Raw genomic sequence first — 27,536 nt, 5'->3', positions numbered from 1 at the left:
CTTCCTCCTCCCCTTCCTCCTCCTCCTCCTCCTCCTCCTCCTCCTCCTTTTTTGCTTGCTTTTTGGAGGGGGGAAGACAAGGCAATTGGGGTTAAGTGAGACTTGCCCAAGATCACACGGCTAGTAAGTGTTAAGTGTCTGAGGCTGGATTTGAACTCAGGTCCTCCTGACTCCAGGGCCAGTGCTCTATTCACTGTGCCACCTAGCTGTTCCTAGAGTAAGAGCTTCTTGGAAGTAGAGACTGTCTCACTTTTTCTTTTTGAATCCCAGCACTTAGCAAAGTGTTTGGAACACAGTAAGTACTTAATAACTTCATTTTTGTTCATTCATTCCCTATCAGACGCATAACCCAAAGAGATCAAAGGAAGAGTGAAAGGACCCAAATGAACAGAAATATGTACAGAAATACTTTTTGGTGTATCAAGGAAATGGGAGGCAAAGTAGGTGTCCATAAACTGGAGAGTGAATGAATGAATTATGGTGTATAATGTACTAAAAGTCTTGTTACATGTGAGAAACGAGGAAAAAAATGGATTCTGAAAGACCTGAGAAGGCTTGTATGGACTGATGCAGAATGAAGAGAGCAGAACTGGGGCAAGTGATACAACTACCACCACAATGTAAAAAAAGACTTAAGAACTCTCTGATCAATGCAATGCCTAACTATGACATCAGCGGATCAATGACCAAGAACACCACCCACTGCCTGAAAGAGAGGTGAGGCCAAATTGAGACACGTTTTCTGACATGGCCAATATGTGGATCTGTCTTGTTTGACTATACTTAGCTGTTATGAGGACTTTTTTTTTAATTGGGGGCAGTGATCTTGCAGAGTGTGAAACTAGTGATAGCAATGACCAAAAAAGAAAGAAAAGAGCCTTGTAGCATTTTTAAAACCTCAATCAATAAGTATTCATCAAGTGCCTACTACGTGCCATACAATGGGACTACAAGTCCAAAGAATGAAACAACTTCTAGAAATGAGCTTACTCACAGAAGAGAACAGGAATATTTAGAGGACAAATGGGCAGTGTCAAAATATCTTGGAGGCATCCTGCTTCCCAGAGGGAAGGCCCAGCAAGCAGGCTGTGCCCTGAGCTTGGCCTAATAAGAGTCCCTTGTGTTCTGGATGAACTCATCTGGCACAGCATACTGCTCTGACCAAGCAGCAGGTGGTCACTTCCCCCTATTTCCCAGGGACCTGTGAGCCATCCACCGCATGCTTGACTTGCTCATGATCGCTGTTCCTTGTAACGGCTTAGTGAACCGAACCAGGTATGTAGCCTGCTGTGAGACAATCGGCTTGGAGACTGTTCCCACAGGACCCAGGAACACCTGTATTGCCACACATGAGGCTGCCGTGGGAACAGCTACTCAAGACCTAAGAATGATTATGTCACAGACCAGCACTGTCGGTACCCCAAAATGCAGAGCCCCTGCTTCTCAGGAAGGGAGGGGCTTCTACTTACAAGTATTTTCCTCACTCTAGAAGTAATTAAACAGAAAGTTGATTCGTGATACACCTGTCTCTGGCCTGTTCTGTTTTGGCTCCAGCCGTTCTCAGATTAAAAACTGGTCCAGTCCAGAATGCATTTAAAAGTATGTTGACAGCAGCTTTGAGACTAATGTATTGAATTTATGATACAATTTTAAAAATATAAGCTATAGATCATGGAAATCTAGGATCTTGTATGCAATCCTCTTTTCTGGGTCTTTGTATATGGAAATGTTCATGTTTACTGATCTCTATCAAATTCAGAATAACAGAAATATCTGCTTGTTATAAAAGGGGAAGTGATTTTAGTGTTGTTCTGGACTCACTACCAGAAAGCATGCACCCCCACTCACCTCTTTCCATTACCCTGTCATGACCTGCCCACCACAGGGAGTCCACACTCTTTACTTCCTACAAATGACATGTTAATTCTCTCTCCCCAACTAACCAAATCCTACCCATTTTAACGGTCAATTCAAAATGTACTTCCTTTAAGAAGTCTTCCTTAATTTCCTGATCTCAGATCAACATCTTCCTTCTCTGAATTTCTAAACTACTTAGTCCTTATAGTCTGAATTACTCTACTTGGTACTTTAAAAATGCTAGAAAATGCATGAATAAGATACATCAAATAGTTGATCTTGCCTCCTTAAGAAGACAGAAATCTCTGCGATGGACAAGACTGGCAATTATGAGTCTTTCTATTTACTTCTAGCAGGCTGTTCAGTACTGAGTATGTAGGATTTCTTTTTTAATTTAAACATTATTTTAAGTTCCAAGTTCTCTGCCTCCCTCCATCCTTCATCCCTCATCCATTAAGAAGGCAAGAAATATGATTCATATTACACATATAAAGTTATGCAAAACATATTTTTGCTTTAGGTATGTTCTAGAAAAAAAAAGCAAGAAAAATAAAGAAAGGAAAAATACATGCTTCAGTCTGTACTGAGTCCATGAGTTCCCTATCTGGAGGTAGATATCACTGAACATCATGAGTCCTTTGGAGTTGTGCTGGATAACCATATTGATCAGAGTTACTAAGTCTTTCACAGATTATTATCTTTACAATACTGCTGTTACTGTGTAGAATGTTCTCGTTCTACTCACTTCACTTTGAATCATTTCATGTGAGTCTTTTCAGGTTTTTCCAAAACTATCCCCTTCGTTACTGTTTACAATGCAATAGTATTCCATCACATTCATTTACCATAACTTGTTCACTCATTCCCTAATTGATGGGTGGATCCCCTCAGTCTCCAATTCTTTGGCATCACAAAAAGAGCTCCCAGACACATTTTTCCTCATGTGGATCCTGTTCCTTTGATCTCCTCAGTATTGAGCGTATAGTTGAGGAGCATTAACTCCTGAGCAAACAGACGGGCAAGGACCAGAGGAAAAGGATGAGCAGCATTCCCTAAGGTCCCAGCCTCTGGAGTGAGGGAAAGGAGGGGGGCAGAAGGAGCTGTCCATACTCCAAAAACCTGCTGTTATTTCAACAAAGAAAACCCAACTCATCGTGAACTGATCTAACCATTCTGGAGAACAATTTGGAACTATGCCCAAAGGGCTATAAAACCGTGTGCACCCTTTCATCCAGCAATACCACCACTAGGTCTGTATCCCAAAGAGATCATGAAATAGGGAAAAGGACTCACATGTACAAAAAATATTAATAGCGGCTCTTTTTGTGATGGCAAAGAACTGGAAATTGTGAGGATGCCCATCAGTTGGGGAATGGCTGAACAAGTTGTGGTATATGAATGTGTAGCAGCAAGCACCCTAGCATATCCAGGATGGCTCCCAACACAAAAAGGAAAGCCACTCAAAATGGATTAACAATCTTACTTTAATCAATCAAACATATATCATTTTACCTAGTTCAGGGGAAAAAATTCAACACCTGAACTTCAGAGAATACAAACAAATTACAAGCAGGAAAGCAGACAGAGAAACAGATCAGCAGACTTCCAACTGTCTGACTATTACATTTACACCCAGTCAGTTACCAGAGAGGGAAGCACCAACATCTGGGTTTTCAAAGCAGGCAAATTTCAGCAAAACTTGGAAAGACTTACATGAACTGACGCTGAGTGAAGTGAGGACATTAAACACAGTAACAGTAACACTGCGCAATGATCAACTATGACAGATTTATCTCTCCTCAGCAATGCAATGATTCAAGACAATCCCAAGGGACTTGTGATGAAAAATGCTGACCACATCCAGAGGAAGAACTTTGGAGTCTGAATGCAGATCAAAGCATACTATTTTCACTTTTGTTTTTTTTTTCCTCTTGTAGGTTTTCCCTTTTGTTCTGATTCTTCTTTCACAACATGACTAATGCGGAAATATGTTTAACATGATTAAAGATGTATGACCTGTATCAGATTGCTTGCTGTCTTGGGGAGAGGAGGGGGAGGGAAAGGAGGGAGGGAGAAAAATTTGGAACTCAAAATCTTACAAAGAAGAATATTGAAAACTGGGAAACAATAAAATACTAATACTATTAAAAAAAAGAAAAATATTTGACTCACCTGACACCTAGATGTTGGGATCACAGGAGTCATTCTGTTTTGGGTAAGTGTAGAATCCTCAGGAGGCAGAGCTGGGAGAGAGAAAACAGGAAAGGAGCCCGAACTTCCTTGATCCCAGACAAAATTAGAAATCTCCCATCCCAGGGGCGGCTAGGTGGCTGCAGTGAGTAAGAGTGCTGGCCCTGGAGTCAGGAGGACCCAGAATCAGTTCCGGCCTCAGATACTTAATACCCACACAAAATAACTGGGTGTAACCTTGGGCAAGTTACTTAACCCCAATTGCTTAAAAAAAAAAAATAACTCTCCCATCCCCACAAAGAGAGTTGAGACTAGAACAGGGGTGGGGAACCTATAGCCTCAAGGCCACATGTGGTACAGATTCCCCACTGTTGGACTAGAGGAATGGCCACCCATAGGCCCCCTGCTCCCAGGATAAAGGGTAAGGGCCATAGAAAAGGGCCATTTCAATAACTAAAAAGTGGATTTGTGAGAAACATTTCCTTCTAACTTCCAAACATATGACTAGAAATCTGTACTCTTCTAGATGGGAGGAGGTCATAAGATCCGAGATTAAAGCCTAGAAGAGATTTAAGAGATCATCCCATCCCCTATTTTACAGATGAAGAAAACTAAGGCCCAGAGAAGTTATACAATTTGTACAAGGTACAAGCAGTAAATGGCAGAGCCAGGATTCACATCCAACTCTTCCAAATCTGGAGCTCTTACCAATGTACCAGGAAGCACATGGGAAGCCCCTAACCCCTGCTAGCTGAAGAGTCACTGATTAGCTGCCTGGGAAGGATGAAAGTGTGACCCTAAAGTCAAATTAACCTGACTTTTAGTTGACAAAGATAACACACAGTGACTGACTGGTCATAGACCAAAATGCCCACTTCTTATATGGGCTGAACTCTTGAAAGAAGCCTGGCTAACAGGTCAGAAACAAGGCTTTGAGATAATGGAAGATACTCCTTCTCCCAGTGGAGAGGTGATTATAGTCCCTTTCCACCTGGAAGGCTGGAGCTTGGCATATCTCCAGCACTTTCTGGAATCCCTGAGATTTAGATAGGGCCTGCAGTCTGGACTCCCCAATATGGGAAGATAGGGCAGGAGGAGAGCCTGGGCAAGGAGAGGTACAAGGAAAAATGGGGGAAACGTGAAGGGGATAACTGAGGAGAAGCTGGGGGAGTAAGAGAGGAAGTGATGGGGAGCCTGTGCTTGAACCCCAGTTTGTAAAATCACATCCAGATCCAAAATCACATTTCTCTCTAGCCTCAAAACACTGTCTCAGGCAGTTTCTCTCTAGCTCAAGGGCAGCATGCCCTAGCAAAACACTTCTCTCTTCCTTTACAGTGGCCAGCTGCGCCTACAGAATTCAGCTTGACCCAGCTGTGGATTGGCCGAAGCAGCTGTGTACTGGGTCATACCTATCCTAGATTCGGTCATATGTACACTCCCTAGCTCATCCCTTCTTAGCTTGGGATACACATATACTCCCAACATCCTTCTTGTCAAACACCACATTGATGGGTGGCAGCTTAGTCAGCCCTGACTGCTAGCTTACTCGGTGATGTTTCAAGCCTAAAGCCACACCTCCATGCAGTCTCCGCCTTGGGCTGTTTCCTGGTGAATTCTGGGCAATACACCTGCACAGCAGACGTTAAAAGTGCATGTTCCTTTAAGAACTGACAGCTCCTTAACTCCCCTCTAATCCCACCCTGACTCCCCTAATTAGCATACTTGGCCCAGGTTGTACTTAAACAATATCCGATGAAAGCTGTACCCCTTTAAGGCTGCAGGTTCCCTAAGAACTCTTGCCGCTGTGTAGCAACAATAAATCTTTGCCACTTTGACTCAGAGAATGCTTGAGTCCCTGAATTCATTCCAGACTGCTTTCCAGGGTCTCTGTACCCCCTGAACTCCTTGACAACCCCCCCCCATTTCCAGCGAGAGAGCCTAAGGGAAGAGGAAAAATGAAGTGAAGGAGGGTAAAGGAGAGAAGAAGGGAAGAGGACAGGGAAGAAGAGGAACAGAGACAGAAGAGGAAAAGGGAAAAGCAGGGGAAGGTAGGAAAATAGGGGGGATGGGGAAGAGGGAAAGTGAGGAGGAGAAGCTGAAAGAGGGGAAGAGAGGGGCGGCCAGGTGGCTCAGCGAGTAAGAGCATCGGCTCCAGTGTCGGGATGACCTGGATCAAATCCGAGCTCAGACACTCAGCACCACACCCAGAAATAACTGGCCGTGTAACCTTGAGCAAGTTACTTAACCCCGATTGCTTAAAAAAAAAAAGAGGGGAAGAGAACAGGAAGAGCTGACATGAAGGAGAGCAGGGGAAGAAGGGGGACAGGAGGGGAAGCAGCTGGTCAGTATACATGTATTAAGCACCTACTGTGCACCTGCGCCATGCCAAGCACTGAGGCAGAAGCCAGTCCGTGCCCTGAAGGAGCTCAGTCTGATGGGGGCACCATGTGCCAGCCACCTGCACATGGGATAGCAGGGCGCGATCACTGGAGGAAGGCACTGGGATGACAGGGGAGTGCCGAGGTCTTCCTGTAGGAGGCAGGATTTCGGCTCGGACTTGGTGGCCAGGGCAGAGCTGGGGGAGTCGGGATCGGGCCCCCCGGGGGGGGCTGGGGGAGGGGCGGTCACGAGCCACCCAACACCAGGGGCTTTTGTATTTGAACCTGGAGGAGAAAAGGGGGGGGGGGCGGGGCCTCGGCCAGCCCGGGGGCTCAGAAGAGACTTGGTGGGGGAGCGGAGGGGGGACAGGGCGCTGCCACGGAGAAGCCCGCAGAGGGGACGCGGAGGTTAGACACACCAGGCCAGGGCTCCGCGCACACCTGGCCTCGAGCCTGGGGCCGGAAGATGGCGCGCGGGGCAGTAACCGAGAAGTCTGGGAGGGTGAGCAGCTTCGGGGAAGGATGGCTTCGGTCTAGGACGCCGTCTGCCAGGTCTGAACGGCGCCTGGGGGAGGGCTGGGTGGTAGCTCAATGCCCCGGCGCTGAAGGCCCAGCACAGCACGCCCGAGGTCACCTGGGGTCAGAGGGCGGGGTCTGGAGGACCCAGCAGAGGGGGTCCCTCGAAGTGGGTGGGGGGAGGACGGGGCCAGGGACGGCCCAGGCTGCGGAGGCCAGAGCCAAGGCCACTTGTGGCCCTGAAGAGCTCTGGAGAGGGCCTTTTCGGTGGAGCAATGGAACCCCAGCGACGGCAGAGGCAACAAGCAAAGTGAAAGAGAAAGGAGAGGAAGAGGAAGAGGAGGAGGGGGAAAGGGGCCGGGACGTGGAGCCTGGGGGAAGGGGAACGGTGAGGCGGGGCCTCGTCAAACCCCGCCCCCGCCCCGCCCCCTGGCTCCAGCAGAGGGCGGGGCAGGACGCCGGGGAGCTTCCCCGACACTCACCTGCCTGGCGCCCTCGGGCCACAAACCTTAGGGAGAAAGACGGCTAGGAGGCGGAAGTGCTTCCAAGGGTACTTCCGGCCCTAGGCCCCGACTCAGACATTTCCGGCAGATCCTGCCGGCATTTCCTATGGTTTCATTAGGGCCCAAACCAGAACAAAAACCATCTCCCAAGGTCTTCTGGGAATGATAGTCAGAGGCCAAGAGCGTTTCCGCGCATGCCTAGATCTGCGAGGCACCGGAGAGGCTGAGGGCGGAACCTAGGGAGAGGGCCCTCCTGGGGAAGGAGAGCGGATGTTGGGCCGGCTGCCTGTAGAGGCCCCGCCCCGCCTCAGTGTATCTATCGGCGTATGTCCCGTTCTTGAGTAATACTGCGTCGGACACTTATCGGCAGGTCACCCGGGGATCGCAGGGACCTGGCCAGCCCTAAAGCATACACGCAAGAGCGTGGCGACGTGGCTTCCGCTGCGGAGTGAGGGGCGGCGCGAGCCCTCCAGCCCCTCCGCTACCCGGCCGTCCGAGGTCACCGGCACGCACGCTCTTCGGGGCCCGGAAGCCCGCCTTTGTGTCCACGGCTCCCGGGGCAGCTCACGTCCCCGGAAGATCTCGCTGGTCACGTTGGAGCCCCCAGCCCCTCGCTCCTCTGCTCCCTGAGCAGTTTGCTGAGCCTTGTTAATAAATAGTGGTGATGTGAGAAGGCTGGTACCTGCCGAAATGGAGGAGCCTGGCACAAATGTTAAAAAAAAAAAAAAAAGTCCTTAAGGCCGTTAGTTCACAGCACGCTTCTTGCACGATGATGGGCAGGAGTAGCACCAAGAACATCAGCGCCACAGAAGCAACGGCGGCTTCCTGACACAGTCCCCAATCCCCACCATGGGTCAGGGCCACCTGTAGTGATGTGGCCAAGAAGTGCCCCTGGTCTCATCTAGACAGTGTTCCCTGCCCCTTCTGGGAGACCCGTCAGGGGGCAGTCAGACTTCATCTTTAAGAGCCATTGCTGAGGGGGCTGAATAAAGACTCCCTTTCATTTTTCATCAAGGAATTTAGTATCACCACCAAGTTAACTAAAGTAACCCTTTCTCCAAGGTGGATTCACATCGCTCATGATTGCGTCAACTCTAAAGGGAACTCTCCAGGGTTCACGAAGGGCATGTCCTTGGGCTTGTGCTACTCAACATAACTATTATCCCAAAGGCAAAAAGCTCAAAAGATCATAGAGTCAAAGAGGTAGAGGCAGAAGTTCAGAGTCCAATCCATCTGGCTCGGCTGAATCTGAGGCCCAGAGTGCGCAAGCAACCTGACCAAAGTCATAAAGGTATTAAGACAAGATTTAAACTACAGAATCTGACAGTTGGGAGGGACCTCAGCAGTCATCCACACAGTCAAGCGCATAAAGGAATCCATTCTAATACAATCCTATAAGTGGTCTTCCAGATGGTCCTTAAAGATCTCCAAGAAAGGATGAGCAGGCAGATTTCAGAAAAATATGGAAAGATTTGTATGAACTGATGCATAGTGAAATGAGCAGAACCAAGAGTACATTGTACAAAGTAACAACATTGTGTGATAATCAACTGTGAATGACTAAGCTCTACTCAGCAATACAATTACACAGGACTCATGAAGGAAAATGCTATCCACATCCAGATAAAGAACTGATGGATTCTGAATGCAGATTGAAGCATATTTTGTTCACTTTATTTTTGTGGGTTTTTTTCTTTTGTTCTGTTTCTTTTTTCAAAACTGTGACTAGTGGAGAAATATGTTTTATATGATTGTACATATATAACATATATCAAATTGCTTACCATTTTTGGAAGAGTGGAGGGAAGGGAGAAAAATTTGGAACTCAAAATCTTTTTTTTTTTAAAGCAATTGGGGTTAAGTAACTTGCTCAAGGCTACATGGCCAGGTGTTTCTGGGTGGGTGCTAAGTGTCTGAGCCCAGATTCGATCCCCAGGTCATCCTGACACCGGAGCCAGTACTCTTACTCGCTGTGCTACCTGGCCACCCCGGAACTCAAAATCTTGTAAAAATGAATGCTACTAGTGGAGTTGTGAAATGATCCAACCATTCTGGAGAGCAATTTGGAACTATGCTCAAAGGGCTATTAAAAAAATGCATACCCTTTGACCCAGCAATACCACTTCTAGGGCTGTATGTGTAAGGGTTATGGGATTTAAAGACCTTCCATGCCCCATTGGACTTGCTAAGGTAGCAGGAAGGGGTGGAGCAAAAGGAAGCAGAAGCCAAACTAGAGTTCCTGGTGACTGGTGGAGGCAGCAGCAGCCATAGTGGCCCTCCAAGGTGGAGGTGGAAGCAGAGGCTCGAACCCCTTTTTTTGACCCAGCCAGAATTTCTCTAAGGACCCCGAACTATGGGGGGCTGTAGCTGTTGGGAGCACGCTTCCTGGACACTGAGCAGTTGCAGTTGCTGTGAGTGGGGAGAGGAGGACTTTTGCCTGAGGTAGCCTGTTCTGTTTTAAAGGCTTGAGAATGTGGATGTTTATTACATTAACTATGCGTGCCAACTTCATAACTACTGTGATGGCTTTGACTTTCTGGTTTGGGGACTCAAGTTATTTGGCATTTTGATAAACGTTCTAGCTTTATCCCCCATATAGAGAGCCTGGTATATTTTGTGATTAATAACCACATCAGCATATTTATAATTGCCATAGGCATTGTGAATATTGCATTGCTGATACAGTATCCTAAAGAGATCATACAAGTAGGAGGAAGACCCGTTTGCACAAAGATATTTATAGCAACTCTTTTCGTGTTGGCAAAGAATCGGAAATCAAGGGAATGCCCATCAGTTGGGGAATAGCTAAACAAGTTGTGGTATATGAGTGTAATGGAATACTATTGTGCTATAAGAAATGAGGAGCAGACAGAAATCATAATAACCTGGAGAGACATATATAAACTGATGCTGAGTGAGGAGAGCAGAACCAGGGTAACTTTGTACATAATTACAGACACATAGGATCTGTGATAACTAACTTTGATAGACTGGGCTCCTCTCAGCAATGCAAGGTTATAAGACAACTCTAAAAGACTCATGATGGAAAGGGATATCCACATCCAGAGAAAAGAACTACAGAGTGTGAATGCAGATTGAAGCTAAGTACTTGGTCCCTCTTTTGTGTTTAATTTTGTTTCGTTCTTTCTTTCTCATTCACTTCATGGATCATAATTCTTCTTTCCAACCTGACTAATGCTTAAATGTGAAGGTATTTTTAGAGCCTATATTGGATTGCATGGCGCCATTGCGGGTAGGGGAGAGGAGAGGAGAGGAGAGGAGAGGAGAGGAGAGGAGAGGGAGGGGGAGAAAACATGGAACTCAAGGGATTGGGGAACTGAGTGTTGTAAACTAAAAGTAGATAAACTTATTAAAATAAAAAAATTTTTAAATAAATGCTAAAAACTATCTTTATATATATACTTGGAGAAAATAAAACACTTAAAAAAAAGATGTCCAGGAAAAGCACCCGCCATCTGTGAAGGCCAACCGAATTATGGGGGAGGTTTCCTTGACACGGAACCTAAACTGAAACATTTACCTCAATTCTGACCTCAAATCAAACACTCTTTCCCGGGTAGCATGTAGCATGTGTGTCTGGATAGCCAATGGGTCAGAAAGAACACAAAACTGAAACTCATGGACAGAGCCCTGTGCTAGGTAATTGGTTACAGTGGCACAAATGACAAGGCTCTGCCCTCATAGAGATTACTTTCCCCTGGAGACAGTGCACAGACAAATAAAGGGTAATTTCAGGAAGGAAAGAGCACACCAACGACTTTCTGTTCATTTTTAAATTGTGGAATTACTCTGTTGTCTAATTCTTTAAGTCAAAGATGTTTAATAATTGCCCATAAATGCAAAAAATACTATTTTTTGAAAAAATAGTTTTGTAATTTGTTCTTTTAATTTTGATTGCTGACCCAAGGGAATGTATTGTGGGATAAAGTCTAAGATGCTCAGCTATTTCCTTTTATTTATTTATTTTTTTACCAAACTGCTAGCCATTTTCCCTGGGAGTCCAAATAGGACTTATTCTTAATTTTATTAGCAGTAAGAATAATAAATCACCAGAACATGATTCAAGTCAACAAACATTTGTTTAAAAACCTATGTCCCAAGGACTATGCTGTGTTGGGTATACAAAGACAAAAAATTAAGTCACTGTTAGCTTCAAAGAATTTACAATCTACTGAAGGAACATAACATGTAAAAGGACAAGAGAATACAGATGGTACATAAAGCAATGCAAATTAATTTTAAGAGGTAGATAGCCCTAATGCCTGAGGAAACAGCCAAGGCCTCATGCACTCAATGGCACCTAACCTTGGAGCTGAAGGACAGCAATTATGAGAAGTAGAGGCAAAGCAGAGTATATTTCAGACACCAAGAGCCTGCAGAAAGGCAGTGAGAGGGCAGATTGAAGCCCTATCTGAGAAAGAGATAAAAGGCCAGATATATTGGAAAAGCAGACTTCCAAAGAGTCACAAAAATGCTGAAGGTAGCTGTATTTGTAGGAATTTCTAGGTTTGCCAATTAAACTATATATCTATTTAGATGAGCCTTGCTAAGTTCAAGAGGTTATCACCAAACAGCTGAAAGGTGGTATTTTTCAACACAGAAGCTCTTGGAGGCATTTTTGTTCAGTCATGTCTGACTCTCTGTGATCCTGTGGACCACAGCTTGCCGATACTGCCCAAAACCCCAAACGTGGGGTTTTCTTAGCAAAAATACAGGAATTGTTTACCATTTCCTTCTCCAGTAGATTAAGGCAAATAGGTTAAGTGACTTACCCAGGGTCACACAACTAGTGTCTGAGGCCAGATTTTAACTCAGATCTTCCTGACTCCAGTGCCTTCCACTAGGAGACCTTGTATTGGGTTTTAAAGGAACTGTGAAAAGAGGAGATAATATCCATACAGATGAAGTCATATTTCCATAAGAATGCTCATCTATACCTAATTACCCTACACAACTGTAACCTGAGGGCAGGATTTAAGTCTTGGCTAAAATTTGTATCTTCTTCATGGCCTTACAGCATTCTGCAAATAAGCACCTGATAAATGTTTCTTGAGGCAATACTTTCAAGCCTCTCCACTCAAAGACAAGCAATGCTTCTCTGAAGTTTCTCTAGAAAATCACATTAACCATTTAGCAGATAATCTGTAAAAGCTTAAGAGCAGTACATGGGAGAAATCCAACAGAACTGATGGTGGTATAGGGAGAAACACGATGTTTGTTCTCTAATACAGTAAGGTGGCCAGAAAGTAAATAAGGGAGATCCTTAGCATTCATGAAGCCAAAGGGATACATGCAAAGGAATTTCTCAACGTATCCTCAAGTATCACATAAAGACAGAAGGGGTAAAGAGGGGGAGGGGAAAAGGACAAGAGGAAGGACACTGAAGCTAAAAAAGTTATGCTATGATGGAAAATGCTATCCATGTCCAGAAAAAGAACTATGGAGTCTGGATGCAGATCCAAGTGTACTTTTTTTTTTTGGTGTTATTCCCCTTTTGTCCTGATTCTTCTTTCACAACATGACTAATATAGAAATATGTTTAATATGACTATACATGTATGGCCTTTATCAGATTGCATGCCATCTTGGGGGGGTGGCAGAGGAAGGAGGTTTTAGAACTCAAAGAGTTCTAAAGAAAGAGGAAGTTTTAGAACTCAAAAATGTTATCAAAGTGAATAAAAACTAAATTTTTTTTAAGTTATGCTATCTTTTTTTTTTGGAGGGCAATTGGGGTTGTGACTTGCCCAAGGTCACACGGCTAGTTTTTGTGTCAAGTGTCTGAGGCTGCATCTGAACTCAGGTCCTCCTGACTCCAGGGCCAGTGCTCTATTCACTGCACCACCTAGCTGCCCCTTATGCTATCTTATAATGCAATGAAAAGCTAAGTATAGAGAATGAGAGAGGTGACAGTGGTGCTTTGCTCTGCAAAGACCACATCTAAAATATTGTATTCAGCTCCCAGTATCACAATTTAGTAATAACTTAAAGATACCTGGGAGTGTGTCCAGAAACTGGGGAGGAAGGTGAGGTTGAATAGCTTAGAGAAGAAAAGGCTTAAAGGAGACTTGCTAGCAGCTTTCAGGTTAAGTGAAGAGCTTTCACATGGAAAATGAATGACGTTTCTCCATCTGCTGCCACCCACTTCCAATTTGATCCAAGCACCCAGAAGCACAGTGGCTGACTTAGAACATGAGACCCTGACCAGATAAAACCAGACTGAGCTTAATTCCTCATTTTAGGCTAGTTCTCTGCCAGCTGAGTGTTGGATTTCATGCCTTACAAGCACGTTTCATTGTTTTTTTGATGTGTCAATTCTGTGGATTTTAAGAACAGCTATTTCTCCAAAGGAACATGCAGTGGTTACAGTTCTTAAACAGCATACTTAAGTGACTATTAAGAGAGACTGTAGTGGTTTTTCTGTGGGGAAGTCAAGCATCTCAAAGACCATTCAAGACTAAAATGAAATGAGCAATTTCACTGAAGCAGAAAGCTGAGTTGAAAATGAAAATCACACAACAGGGGAAGCAACTATATATGCAACTATCAATATGGCAGCCACTCTAAACTCACCACTTAATCTTACTGGTTTGGCTCCGCTTTATAAAAATATGTCCAGTGGGAAGTCAAACAAATGAAGAAATGTGGTAAAGTGAAGAATAGAAAAAACGACAGAAGTCAATAATACAGATGCAGAGGGGAGGCTCACATTAGCTGATGCTGTTGTGTCCAAAGGTCATAACGAATGCTGCAACATTAACAGGTACCACGGAAAGAGCTTTGGGGTCAGGTATGTAGCAGCAAGCACCCCAAGCGTCCTAAGGGTTTGCCGCCACCACAGGTTCTTGGATCTGCTTTGTTAAAGGAAAGCAACTCAAAATGGGTTAACAAGCTTACTTTAATCAGTCAGACATATATCATTTACCTTGTTCAGGGGAAATGGTCAGCACCCCGAACTTCAAAGTATACAGGCAGAATTATCAAGACAGAAACAGATCAAGTAGACAGATTTCCAAACTGTCCAGCCATTACATCCATACCCAGTCAACATCTGGGTTTCCACATCTGGGTTTTTCAAAGCCGGGGGACTCTCAACAACGGCTTTCCAGAATTCAGATCAAATCACAGAACACTTCTCAAAGTGAGTCCCAAAACAAAGCTACACATCAGGGCTTATATAGCCTTCTCCTGGCTCAGAAAACGTAACAACCTTATTGACTCACTGGCCAATCAAAAAGTATCTACTGAAAAACAAGCCTCCCACCCCAGGCTTCTGGTGCACTTTAGCCTAGGGGCAGGGAAGATCTTCCAAATTTGCATTCCCATTACAAGGTACTACAGGAGTGTTCACCAATTCATCCTGGTTGTGAACAAAACTCTCTGAGGCAAGTATTGAAACAGGGGGACCAAAGGCAGAGGATGCCTCTCTTTGAATATTAACAAGACAGAGTCAACTTGATGATATTAATAACATTGGGAAGTGCAGATTGGGGGAGGTTGAATAGCCGTGGCATTCCTGAGGGAATCTGTAACTCCTTCGAAATGGTCTCATTTGGATACAAGAGTGATGACAAACAAAGCTGAGGTTCCATATCTGAAGAAAGGAAGGTCTACAAAGACTCTGACAGAGTTCCTTATTCGAATGAATTAAGAAAATTCTTAAAACTCATATATTTAATCTTAAATTGTATAGTTGGGTTAGAACCTTGATGATAGCTTCCTAAATCTGAAAAAATGAAACACATTTAGCTAGGATGAAGAAAACAACAATTTTACTTTACACAAAGATTCTGTGAGGAAAGGTAAACCTTACATGGGACCTGACAGAATTTTTTTTTAAGATGTTTATAAATTATTATTGATTGTTTTAAAAAATGGTAATCACCTTCCAATTTATGTAACTGGCATCGACATCTTTAAGTTAGAACAGCACAAAGATCACCTGAAAAATAACCTAGGGGCTAACTGGTGCTCTGAAGAAAAACATTTTTGTTTTCAGCAAGATAATATAAAAACTTGAATAATGAAGATGGGAAAATCATCATTTTTACTGAAAAAAAGTACCTTTTCATTCACGGCTATACCAAAACCACTTTTTCTTTTGCACTTAATAGTGTTATCCCCACAATTACATGTCAACATGGTATTCAACATTCATTTTTGTAAGATTTTGAGTTCCAAATTTTCTTTCCTTCTTCCCTCCCCAAAACAGTAAGCAATCTGGTAAACATATTTCCACATCAGTCATGTTGTGAAAGAAGAATCAGGACAAAAGGGAAAAACCAGAAAGAAAAAAATAAAAAAAAAAGTAAAACTTGAGTGCTTTGATCTGCATTCAGATTCCATAGTTCTTTCTTTGGATGTGGTCAGCATTTTCCATCATGAGTCCTTTGGAATTGTCTTAGATCATTGTATTGTTGAGAAGAGCTAAGTCTACCATAGTTGATCATCATACAATGTTGCTGTTACTGTGTACAATGTTCTCCTGGTTCTGCTCACTTCACTCAGCATCAGTTCATGTCTTTTCAGGTTTTTCTGAAACCTACCTGCTCAGCATTTCTTATAGAACAACAGTATTCCATTACATTGATAAACTACAACTTGCCAAAACCATTTTCTGAAGAAGTCTAGGTAAACCTATGAGGTATCAACATCTTCATGATTTCTCGAGCACCTGGAAGTCTTACCTTACCAAGAGATTGATGAACTCTGATAAAATCATTGCTATACTGAGAAGCAGAATAGTTCAGAATTACAAAATTCCCAAATGGAGACTTAATACTACAAACTCAACTTGCACCATGCCAAGTATAATGAGATTAAGAAATTTCTCCAAGAGATGGATATAACCCTGCTTCCAATGATCTGGGAACCCATGACTTAAACCCAACTGAAAACTACGGGCTACAATAAAGATAGACTTGGGAAAATAAACTATTCATTACAGGTATAGTTGATATCCAATGGGAAAAAGAATGGTTTCATGATGAATTAGAGAATGTGTCAAAATCTTGTTAACTGCAACACTAAATCATGTAAAACAAATGACTGTGGTGAAAGAAGGATGTGCTGCACATTTTAAAAAATTTAGAAATATTAAAAAAACACCTCGAGGTTTGTTGCATGTCAACAAAATCATTTTGCTGGCAGCTTATTTGCACAATGCTACAGGAGTAATGAACTCTGTTGAAAGCTATTAAAGCTTGAAATAAAGAAAAATTTTCCAATAGAAGTGTCCAAAATTGGAAGGTTCTAATGGAAGCTTTTATGCAAAGGTAGGATGGCCACTTATCAGTGATACTGTAGAGGAATTAACTGGCCAGTTACAAATTCTAATAGATGGACTCAGCACAGTAGGGAGAAAAAGCATTGGACTGGGAGTCAGAGAAGCTATGTTCAAATGCTTGTCTCTGACACTTACTACACGTGTAACACCAAATAGCTCATTTCAGTTCTCTGGGCCTTGATTTCATCATCTGTAAAATAGGGGGTTGGACTAGATTAGCCTGTAAAGCAGGGTCCATGAACTTTTGAAAAAAATTTTGATAACTGTATTTCAATATAATTAATTTCCTTGCAATCTTATGTATTTAATTTTATACATTTAAAACATTATTCTGAAAAGGGATTCATAGGCTTCACCAGATTTCCAAAAGGGTCCACGACTTGACTCTAAGGTTGTTTCTAGCCCTAAATCTATGATGTCATGATACTCAACTACCTACAATGCCAAAAATCTCATCTGTCTGAACATTCTCGAGTCGAGCAAGGCAATAATAGTAGCTAAAGACTTTTTCACGTTGATTGTATTCAAAAGCTTAATATTTGGTGCAAATCTTTACTTACAGTAAGCTGTGTTCTGTGGCTAAAAGATTTCCGACATTTATTATAATCAAATAGGTTGTCTGCAAAAGAATTCTATCCTTTTCAATAAATTAAGTGTGCCTGATAAAGGATCCCCCGTGTTCATTACATTAAAAAGATTTCTCTTCAGTGTGAATTCTCTGATGTATTTTAACATAGCTTCTGCAACTGAAGTTTTTCCCACATTGTTTGCACTCAAAGGGTTTCTCTCCAGTATGAATTCTCTCATGTCGAGTAAGGTTCTCACTACGACTGAAAGATTTCCCACACGCATAACAGTCAAAGGGTTTTTCACCAGTATGAGTTCTCTGATGTACAATAAGGTGTGCACTTCGATTGAAAGCTTTCCCACACTGATTACATTCAAAGGGTTTCTTCGCTCCAGTATGAATTCTCTTATGTTCAGTAAGTTGTGATGGCCAGGTAAAAGATTCCCCACATGCATAGCATTCAAAGGGTTTCTCTCCTGTATGAATTTTCTCATGTCGAGTAAGGTCAGAACTTAAACTGAAGGCTTTACCACACTGATTACATTCAAAGGGTTTCTTTGCTCCAGTATGAATTCTCTTATGTTCAGTAAGCTGTCTATACCAAGTAAAGGATTCGCCACATTCCTTGCATTTAAAGGGTTTCTCTCCAGTGTGAATTCTCTGGTGTATAGTAATGTAGTTCCTACAGCTAAAAGATTTCCCACATTCATAACATTCATAGGTTTTCTGTCCAATGTAAATTCTCTGACAATTTTTATGAGATTTACTATTCCTCAAGACTTTCCCACATTCGTATGGTTTTTCTTTAGTATGTTTTTTATGAGGCTGAATAAAGTCTGAAGGGTAACTTAATGACTTCCTGCGTAGCTTCTTCCTGGAAAAGAGTCTATCATATTTACTTGGATCTATATATTTTTTGACATTTTTTCCATATGTACCACATTTCTGAAACCTCTTAATTTTATGAATTTCCTGTTGTGGAACGAGGTTTGACCCAAAACCGAAACTTCCAAATATATGAGATTCATTAGAATTAAACTTAGCACATGTCTTTTTGTGTACAGTTGTCTGTTGCCTGGATTTTCTTTCCTGGTTAGACTTCTGTTGCTCTAATCTGATATCACATTCCCAGGCTTTTCCTACTTTGCTATCCCAGGGACCATTTGTCTTAAGTTTCTTTTCAGATGACTTTTCCAGAGAAATGCCCTGTTTTGGGGCTGACTTCATTGCTTCATACATGGTCTCTTGACTAAGGAACTCTGAAAGAAAGGAAAAAGGGTCAATCTTCACTATTCTCTGTGCTGGAAGAAAGTTTCTACTCAAAAAGAAAATAGATAGAACAAATATAACTAGGTATAATTTGATGCTTGAGATATATAACGAAATAATAACAGAGTACCTAGCTACTTTAGTGGGTTTTAGGTATCAAATGGATTACAAAATAACTGTAGATGGCAGGTAAATATTAATAATTTTTTTAATATAAAACAATTTCTTTGCTCTTTTTTTTGTTTTTTCTTTCTTGTGGTTCCTTCCATTAGTTCTAATTCTTCTTTACAACATGACTAAGGTGAAAATATGTTTAATATGAATCTACATGTAGAGGTTATATCAGATTGCATGCTGTCTTGGAGTGGAGGGAGGAGAGGGAGAAGGAGAAAATCTGGAACTCAAAATTTTATGGAAATGAATGTTGAAAACTAAAACGAATTTTTTTTTTTTTGCTTTTTGGAGGGCAATTGGGATTAAGTGACTTGCCCAAAGTGACACAGCTAGTTTTTGTGGCAAGTGGCTGAGGCTGGATTTGAACCCAGGTCCTCCTGACTCCAGGGCTGGTGTTCTATTGCCACCTAATTTTTAAAAAAAGAAATAAACAGTTAAATAAAACAAACCATAACACTGACTTTAAAAAATGAGAGGAAAAGAAAAGAATAATAACACAATTTTCAGAAATGGGGAAAAGTTTGATCCTGGAAACTAGAGGTTTCTGTGGTACCGAGATTTAGCAAAGTTCTACAGTCTTAACAAACAGATAACTTATAAGTAGTTAGTAAAGAAAATGCTGATCAGTGAAATCCATCAAGAGACTAATAAAAATTAATCTTGCTCCAAAATATTAATAAAAGAAACAAATAAAATAATTCTAATGTTCTACCTCAATCCTATGTTTTGGCAAAGATAATAAAAGCCAATAATAATAATGATGATGTCACAATGGAAATTGATTATAATGACCTAATAACCCCAAAGACGACATGAGAAGATAAGTTACTTAATCTCCTCACCATGCATCATAAAGTTTCAGAGTTAAAAGAGGTCCTAGAAGGCAGCTAGTCTCCTCCACTGCTGTAAAAAGAATGTCCTCTACAAGAGACCTGACAAGTTGTTACCACCTTTTGCTTGAAGGTGGCACCCAATTCCATTTTTGTTTGTTTGCTTTTCATTCAATTTTGTTTTCAGTCCAGATTCTTTCTTCCCTTCCCCAAACTGAGAAGGTAAGAAATACAAAACCCAGCAGAATGTGAAATAACATAAGACAAATTTTCACATTAGCCATGTTTTGAAAGAAAAAAATAAGAAAAAGAATAAATATATGTGCTTCAATCTGCACTAAGTCCATTAGCTCTCCATCTGGAGAGACACAGCATTTTTCATCATGAATCCTTTGAAAGTATGCCGAGTCATTGTGTTCATCAGTAGCTAAGTCTTTTACAGTTGACTATCTTTACAATATTGTTGTCATTGTATAGACTGTTCTCCCCATTCAATTCAATTCGTGTCTTCCTGAGTTTTTGGAAACCATAGTATTCTATCACATACACAAACTATAACTTATTCAACTCTTCTCCAATTAATGGGCATCCCTTCCTCAGTTTCCAATTCTTTGCCACCACAAGAAAAGCTTTTATAAATGCTGTTGTACATATGGGTACCTTCTCTTTTTCTTCGATCTTTTTGGGGTAGAGACCTAGTACTGGTTTGCTGGGCCAAAGGGTATACAGTTTTTAGGGCTCAGTTCCAAAGTGCTCTCCAGAATGGATGGCCTAGTTCACAGCTACACCCACAGTATATCAGTGTTCCTATTTTACTGCCTCCTCTCCAGCATCTGTCATCCTTTTTTGTTTGTCAGTCAATCTACTGGCTATGAGGTGGTAACTATGAGTAGTTTTAATTGGCATTTCTCTCATTATTAGCTATTTAGAGCATTTTTTCATATGACTATTGATAGTTTTGATATCTTCCTCTGAAAAATGTCTATTCATATGCCTTGATCCTTTAACAACTGGGAAATGGTTCTTATTCTCATAAATTTGGGGTAGTTGCCTACATAGCTGAAAAATGAGATCTTTATCAGAGAAACTTGCTACAAAGATATTCCCCCAGTTTCCTGCTTTTCTTCTCATTTTAGCTGCACTAGTTTTGTTTGTGCAAAAGCTTTTTAATTTTATGTAATCAAAATTTTCCATTTTACCTTCCATGAACCCTTTTACCTCTTGTTTGGTCATAAACTCTTCCTCTACCCATAAATCTTACAGGAAATTTGCTTATTGATGTCCTTCCTAAAAAGCTATGGTCAAAACCATGGTCTGGCAATGGCATAGTTCAGTGGGACTATCATGTTCTTATGTTCTTGGACACATCATCTTTTTAAATGGAGCTCAAGGGCACCTTGGCTTTCTTGGCTGACACTTCACACTGTTTTCTCCTACTGGACTACATAGTATGGTACAACTCCCTTATCACTTTCAGATGAACTGCTTCCTACCCATCCCATAACTTGTCCTTGTGAAGCTAATTTTGTTTAATCCTAGAGTAAAACGTTATACTTATCTCTATTAAAGGTCATCTTATTTGTAGTTTATTGAGGCAGATGTTGTCTAAGAGGCCATTTCAGTCTAGCAGTTGGATTTAGATCAAAATCTGACACCTTAGACCACAATAAGCTTCAAGAAGAAAAGTAATCTTGGCAGCACAAAGGAAATTAAAGGAGATGCCTTCCCAATTCAATTTTTTGAACACCTTCTGAATTTCAGGGGCTTCATACATGTAGGCTATTATTATTACTGTCACAAATCAAAGGTAATCTTTAAAAGCATTTTCCACAGATTAGCCCCCAAAAATTCAAACTGCAGGACTTTGAGGGATGAATATGAATGATGTGTTTGAGGAATTTATCAATGAAGGTAATATAAGAAACTGAAAGGTGAAACAGCCAAGATTTATGATTCCTATATATCTCGAGATCTATACAGCCATCTATCTAGGAAGACAGGAATATAGATGGAAATACAGATCTAGATAGATAGATACAGATATGTGAATGCTAGACATACATATCTGAAAGGAGAAGGAATATAAAACATGAAGTGAGAAAGAGAATAAGGATTTAGGAGCGGGAATAAAATTCCAGAGGGTGGCAGGGAAAAGGGGGCTCTGTGGTATAGAGAGGGTTTATCGTCTAGATGTAGGAACCACATTCTCTGAGGCTGGGAAGGGAAATACAGTGAGTGGTGTCACACATGGCATCATGACCTGCAGTTCAAAGCACAATCCTGCCATCTGTCAGCTTCGGGATCTTGGGTGGGTCAGGTCTCTTTGGGTCTCTGTTTACTTGCCTCTGAACTACAGGGCTATACTTTATGACTTCTTAGGTTCTTTTCTCAGGTAATCTTCTGGAACTCGGGTTACTTGAAATGAGGATGAATGTGTGTATAAGCTCATGGGAGACAAGCTCAGGGAAGGATAGGTCTGGGAGACTTTGAGGAGACCTCTTGGCGCAACATTTCAAAGGAGGTGCCACCCCTCCTCCCCTCAAAGGAACAGCTCAGCAGGACCTTCCATCTGCCTGGTTTCACCTACTCACCCAAACATATGAATCCAGACCCTTTACCCTCCAGAACCCATGGGGCTTCTCCTCTCTCCAACTGGAAGATCACATCTGGCTTGGAAGTTGGAAGCCCTGTGCATGGGGAAAAATACAGGAAAGTTACTTCAGAATTCAATCTGCCCTTTTTCCAGGAGAGGCATGGTGTCAAAGCAGGAAGAATGCTGACAGAAGGCAGCAAAGACACAGGTTTAAATCTCACTTGACAAGAAGCTAGGTCAGTGCCCTCTGAAAGCCTGTTTGCTCATCTACAATGTGAGGATCCACTACTTACTTACAGGATTCTTGTAATCAAGCAATTCAATTAATCCATAAACGTTAATAAAGCTCCTACTACATGCTAGGCACTGAACTAAGCACTTGAAAGGATCAAACAAAGTGATATAAGAAGTGTTTTCTAAACCTTACTGCTCTGTATGAATGTAAGCTGTTATTTTAAATACCATTTTTTTCCACACCAGGGAAAAAATGGACCAGGAAGGCCCAGTAGGCTATAGAAAGGACTTCCATAGGATTATGTTCCATGCAAGTTTGGGAAATGTGTTATAAAGTGAATTTGGAATTGAAAAGAAAAATAATTTACATGACTTAATCCTCGATAAAGGAATGATAACATGCTCTCTTTGGCAGCACACGTAGTAAAACTGAAACGATACAGAGAAGATTAGCATGGCCCCTGTGCAAGGATGAGAGTGTTCCATATTCTGTGAAGTGAGCAGATCCAGGAGGACATGGTACACAGTAACAGCAATGTTGTACAATGATCAACTGTGAATGACTTGGCTATTTTCGACAATACAATGATCCAAGACATTTTAAAAGACTCGTTGAGAAATGCTCTCCACCTCCACAGAAAGAACCAATGGAATCTGAATGTAGATTGAAATATACTATTTTTTTATTTTATTTTTCTTGGGATTTTTTTTTGGGGGGGGAGATCTGTATTTTCTTTTATAAAATGGCTAATACAGAACTATGTTTTGCATGACTATACATGTATATGAAATTGCTTGCCTTCTCAAGGAGGAGGCAGGAGAGGGAGAAAGTGAAAAGAGAATTTGGAACTCAAAATTTTTAAAATGAATGTTAAAAATTGTTTTGACATGTTATTTGAAAAAAACAAAATGTAATTTTTTTAAAGTCCACATTCTTTGACCCAGAGATTCCCATACCTCGGGGCTGATACCCCAAGGAGATCATTGATAAAAAGCAAGTCCTCACTTACAGCACCTCTTTTTGTGATGGCTAAGAATTAGAAACAAAACAGATGCCCACTGACTGAGGAATGGCTAAACAAATTATGGTATGTGAATATAATGGAATTTTACTGTGCTCCAAGAAGTGATGAACGTGCTGAATACAGAGACAGGTGGAAAGATCTACGTGAACTGATGGAGAGTGAAGTGAGCTGCACCACGATGGCAATATGACAGGACAGCGGTATACACGGTGACTATAACAATGGTACTAGAAAGAAATACATCTGTGATATTAGATCATGGCAGTCATGACATAAAAAAAATCAAAACTGTTGCCAAATCACATAGAACAAGTATATCTTAAAAGAAGACATATTAGAAGACACTCTCATCACCCTCCTTTGCAGAAGTAGGGAGGGTCCACAACACACTGCAAAGATTTTGAGACTTTTTCAATGTATTGATCAGTTATCCCGATTTTTTTCCTCATCTTTATTGGTCTTAAAAAATAGTATTTGTTATATAGGTTAACTCTCTAGAAGAGGGAAGTGGGAGGGATGCTGGATAAAACTATGATGATCTAAAAAAACCTAATGACATCTACAAAAACTCATTTATAAAATAATAAAGAAATGAGAACATTTTATATCTTCAGGAATCTGCCCTGGTGCTTTAGGAAAAAATTTCTGACCTAGTGAAATAGTGAAGGAGGAAGATGCAGCCCACATGGACAGAATTATTAAGCTATGATTTTCCAGGTGTAAAAAACAAAGCACCTGGGAACAGGAACAGAAACACCCAGTCACCTGATCTCAGAGAGCCTAGAGATCACCTGTGTTACTGAATCTCACCGCATACCAATAAGTCAGCCAAGTATTACAGAAACTCCCCAAAGGCTCCAGGAACTGAGAATTCCAATCCTGCCCCCTCCCTCATCTCTATGGGAAAATTCTAAATCACAGCAGAGAAAAGTCGTTCTTACCCAGGGAGGCAAGATTCCTATAATTCTCCAGCATCACTTCTTTGTACAAGTCTCTCTGAGCAGGGCCCAGGTGCTGCCACTCTTCCCGGGTGAAAGCCACTGCCACATCCTTGAATGTCACTGACTCCTGAAACATCCAACAGAATCCTGCTCAACCAGGGATGACCGCTTACACAGAACTCTTTAGGGGAGGCAAGAAGTTGGCCAGTTACAGGAAGACTGATTCTTACAGTGTTCAGGATTCTGAGAATTCCAAAACAAATATATTTAAAATACTTTAGTCTCAAACTTGTAAGTACATTCACAGTCAGGAGGGCCTTAATGCTTAGCAGAACTGATTAGGACTCTCACCTAGGCTACAACTTGTTGATCAAAATGGTTTTGTTGCATATGTTTCTCTGTAATTTGATTAATTTTTCCCTTGTGTTATATTTTAATAAATGCTATATCATTAGTGCATACAAGTAAAATACTGTTATTATTTCATTGGAGATGTTTTCTTTAAGCATAATGTAGTTTTCCTGTTTATCTGCTTTACGTATGTCTATTTTTCCAGGAGAAAGGCAGAACAAATGACAGCATATAAATGTTATGTGACATTAACGCGCCCCTTAAAAGTGACAGAAAAGTTGATTTCAGAGAAATCTGAGAAGACTTGTAGGAGCTAATGCAGAATGAAATAAGCAGAATCATGAGAACAATTCATACAATAACAGCTGCCTCTGCCCCAACCCCCAGTGCACCTGTCATTTCGACTCCTTTCTTTCTCCTCAAATCTAACCCATTCCCACCCTCCCCATCTCCTGGGAGAACAAACAGTGTGGAGTCCTATCCCCCAAACTTCATTCCTCTTCTTGGCCCCTGAAACTCAGCTTCCCTCCAAGTCCTACCCAGACCAACAAATTTAGCTCCTTTACATCTACCTGGCTCAATGTCCTCACGACCGCTAAAATGTGGTCTCTCATTCTCCCCTCTGCATGAGGCATGTCTGCTTCCCGTCTGCTCCCATCAAAAAGAAGTGACATTTACATAGTGCTCACTACATTCCAGGCTCTGTGCTAAGCACTTTACAATTAACATCTTACTTGATCTTCACCACAGTCCTGGGAGGTAGGGGCTACCGCTATCCTCATTTACAGATGAGGAAACTGAGGCAAACAGGGGCTAAATGACTTGGCCGGGGTCACAGGCTGGTGAATGTCTGGGGTCAGATCTGAACTCAGATCCTCCTGACTCTGGGCCCAGCGTTCTGCCCACTGCACCACCTAGCTGCGTCCTCACTCTCATCTCCTAGTAAACCCTACCGTGATCTGCCGAGGCTGGCTGGGGTGCTTCCCACCAAAGATACGTCACCTGCCCCTCCTAACCCATCCTTTGCAGTCTAAAGGCTAATTTAATTCAATTTAATTTAATTAATAATTTACTATTAATTTAATCCAATTCCAAGTGTATTTCCATCAAGAACTCTTTCTGCAAAGGCAGTGCCGGCTGCCACACAAAACTGGTGCAGCCTTTAAACAAAAACCCCAAACCAAACACCTGTGCATAGCAGGGTGATGATTAGGACGCAAGTCTCTTTCTTCTACCCTGTATAGATGGAAATGTTCAAGTTTACCCACTCCACAGCTGGTCACGCGGGGGCTCCCTCTGACAGTGGTCGGAGGGTCTGGTCCCTCGCTGAGCGCAGAGCAGGACCCAAGTCCAGCAGCGGAGGGGAGGGGCGCCAAAGCCCTGGGGGCTCCAGCTTCCTGGGCTGCACGGACCGTGTCTACCCTTGAAGCCACAGCTTGGCTGTTACAGAGCAAAGTCCGACTCACCAGGCAGCTGGCGGCTGGGATCCCGGGGCCCATCTTCTCCGCCAATAAGCGCCTCAGGAAAGAGCTGGGAATCAGAGCGGACACAGGATGGAGCCCGGCATCCCCGAGCACCACGGCCCGGGCCCCCTGCGGGGACACAGGGAAAGCCAAGGGCCTCTGCTCCCCGGAGCCAGCACCTCACCAGGGACACGGGGGGCGGCGGCCGGGAGCTCGGGGAGCACAGAGGCCGCGAGCCCGTCCGGGGTCCGCACCCACCGTCACCCTCGGCTGCCCCTGTGGCCTCTGACAGCAGGGGTGCCCAGCAGTCCCGGGGAGACGCCCCTCCCAAACAGAAAGGGGAGAGCCCAGACGTCCCCCGGAGGCCCCCTTTCCAATCCTGCCCCTGCCTCCATTTCCCCTTCCTAGTCACTGCCCTTGAGTGAAGAGAGGGAAACTGGGCTGGAGGGGGCAAACCATCACTCCACAGAAAATAAAAGTAGAGGAACTAGGATTCGAACCCCGGTCCTGACTCCACACCCCGCCTCTCTGCTGCCCAGGGGGAGGGGAGGAAGCGCCCTTTCCTGGGCATGCGCAGCAGCCCCTGCGGGCCTGAGCACTACATTTCCCAGAAGCCGCTGAGAAGGGTCCTTCTTTCCTTCAGTCTTTAAGGCCAGGATCAAACCAGAGAAACCAATGCAGGAACGGGTCGTGGGGGAGGGGAGAAGAGAAAGGTGTCGGTGAGACGGACCGGAAGTACCCAGACAGCTCTGCCCTTTTCGGGGCGACTTGCGCAGCCCCACCGGGACTGGTCTCCAGAGGGGCTAGGGCTGAGGTGGCCTCTGTCTTCTGTTCTGGGCATGCGCAGGAGGAAAAGCAGGCAGGGAGAAAGTACTAAGGGGGAAGAGGAAAGAGCCTGCACTTCAGCTTGGCGAGGGCGGAGACAAGATCCCAGGGGCATTGCAGGGACACATACCTCACTGGTGCAGGTGGACACTGTCCAGAGGAAGAACGAGGAGACGGAAGTGCTGCCTGCAGCCATTTCCGGTCCTGATCCCCGACTCGGGCTGGCATACCTTGTAGCCACGGTGAGCGACGAGGCTCAAAGCTCATCCGAAAAGCTCTCTCTCTCCCCAAGTTCTTCTGGGAAAGGTAGTTCTGAGTCCAAGAGCAGCTTTTGCGCATGCCCAGATATGGCAGCCTGACTAAGAGTGAGGAGGGCATGCATGCTTTGGAACAACTAGGGGGAAGGGAGAAAGGTCCTGAGAAAGGAGACCTTCCCTTACCGCATGTGGTGCAGGAAGATTAATTTTCAAGAGGCCCTTTCTGGATCCCACACGTAGTTGTAAATCACTCCCACC

At 42.9% G+C, this 27,536-nt stretch overlaps 2 protein-coding genes and 1 pseudogene across 9 annotated transcripts in view; 1 reads left to right on the top strand and 2 right to left on the bottom strand.

Annotated features, from left to right (window-relative positions):
* LOC138161819 (zinc finger protein 420-like) overlaps window positions 1-11,284 on the bottom strand; it is a 30,409-nt gene extending 19,125 nt beyond the window's left edge. For 2 of the 8 annotated variants that reach the window (XM_069088768.1, XM_069088773.1), the window contains exons 1-2: window positions 7,424-11,283; window positions 4,030-4,211 (exon numbers count right to left, since the gene is read on the bottom strand). In XM_069088768.1, the coding sequence (XP_068944869.1) occupies window positions 4,030-4,062 (33 nt within the window). In that variant the 5' untranslated portion in view covers window positions 4,063-4,211; window positions 7,424-11,283. Of the gene's footprint in view, window positions 1-4,029; window positions 4,212-6,415; window positions 6,577-7,423 lie in introns of all 8 variants that reach the window. The other 6 variants (XM_069088769.1, XM_069088774.1, XM_069088766.1 and 3 more) reach the window with 5 other exon arrangements.
* Window positions 11,285-14,341: 3,057 nt separating this feature from the next.
* Window positions 14,342-27,375, bottom strand: LOC138161826 (zinc finger protein 2-like). Its single transcript, XM_069088792.1, has 5 exons — window positions 27,152-27,375; window positions 26,200-26,263; window positions 24,383-24,509; window positions 22,181-22,276; window positions 14,342-18,575 (listed from the first exon to the last, which is right to left on the bottom strand). Exons 1-5 carry the CDS (start codon window positions 27,358-27,360, stop codon window positions 17,437-17,439), a joined length of 1,635 nt encoding a protein of 544 aa, XP_068944893.1. The 5' UTR covers window positions 27,361-27,375; the 3' UTR covers window positions 14,342-17,436.
* Window positions 22,816-22,908, top strand: LOC138162008 (U6 spliceosomal RNA; annotated as a pseudogene).
* Window positions 27,376-27,536: the final 161 nt, after the last annotated feature.

Source organism: Petaurus breviceps, unplaced genomic scaffold (assembly GCF_028583685.1).
Source record: "Petaurus breviceps papuanus isolate PSGF00001 unplaced genomic scaffold, PetGlider_PUasm1.0 185, whole genome shotgun sequence".
NCBI classification, from domain to species: Eukaryota; Metazoa; Chordata; class Mammalia; order Diprotodontia; family Petauridae; genus Petaurus; species Petaurus breviceps.
Note: the sequence above shows the minus strand (reverse complement) of the source record. Positions and strands in the feature narration are given on the sequence as shown.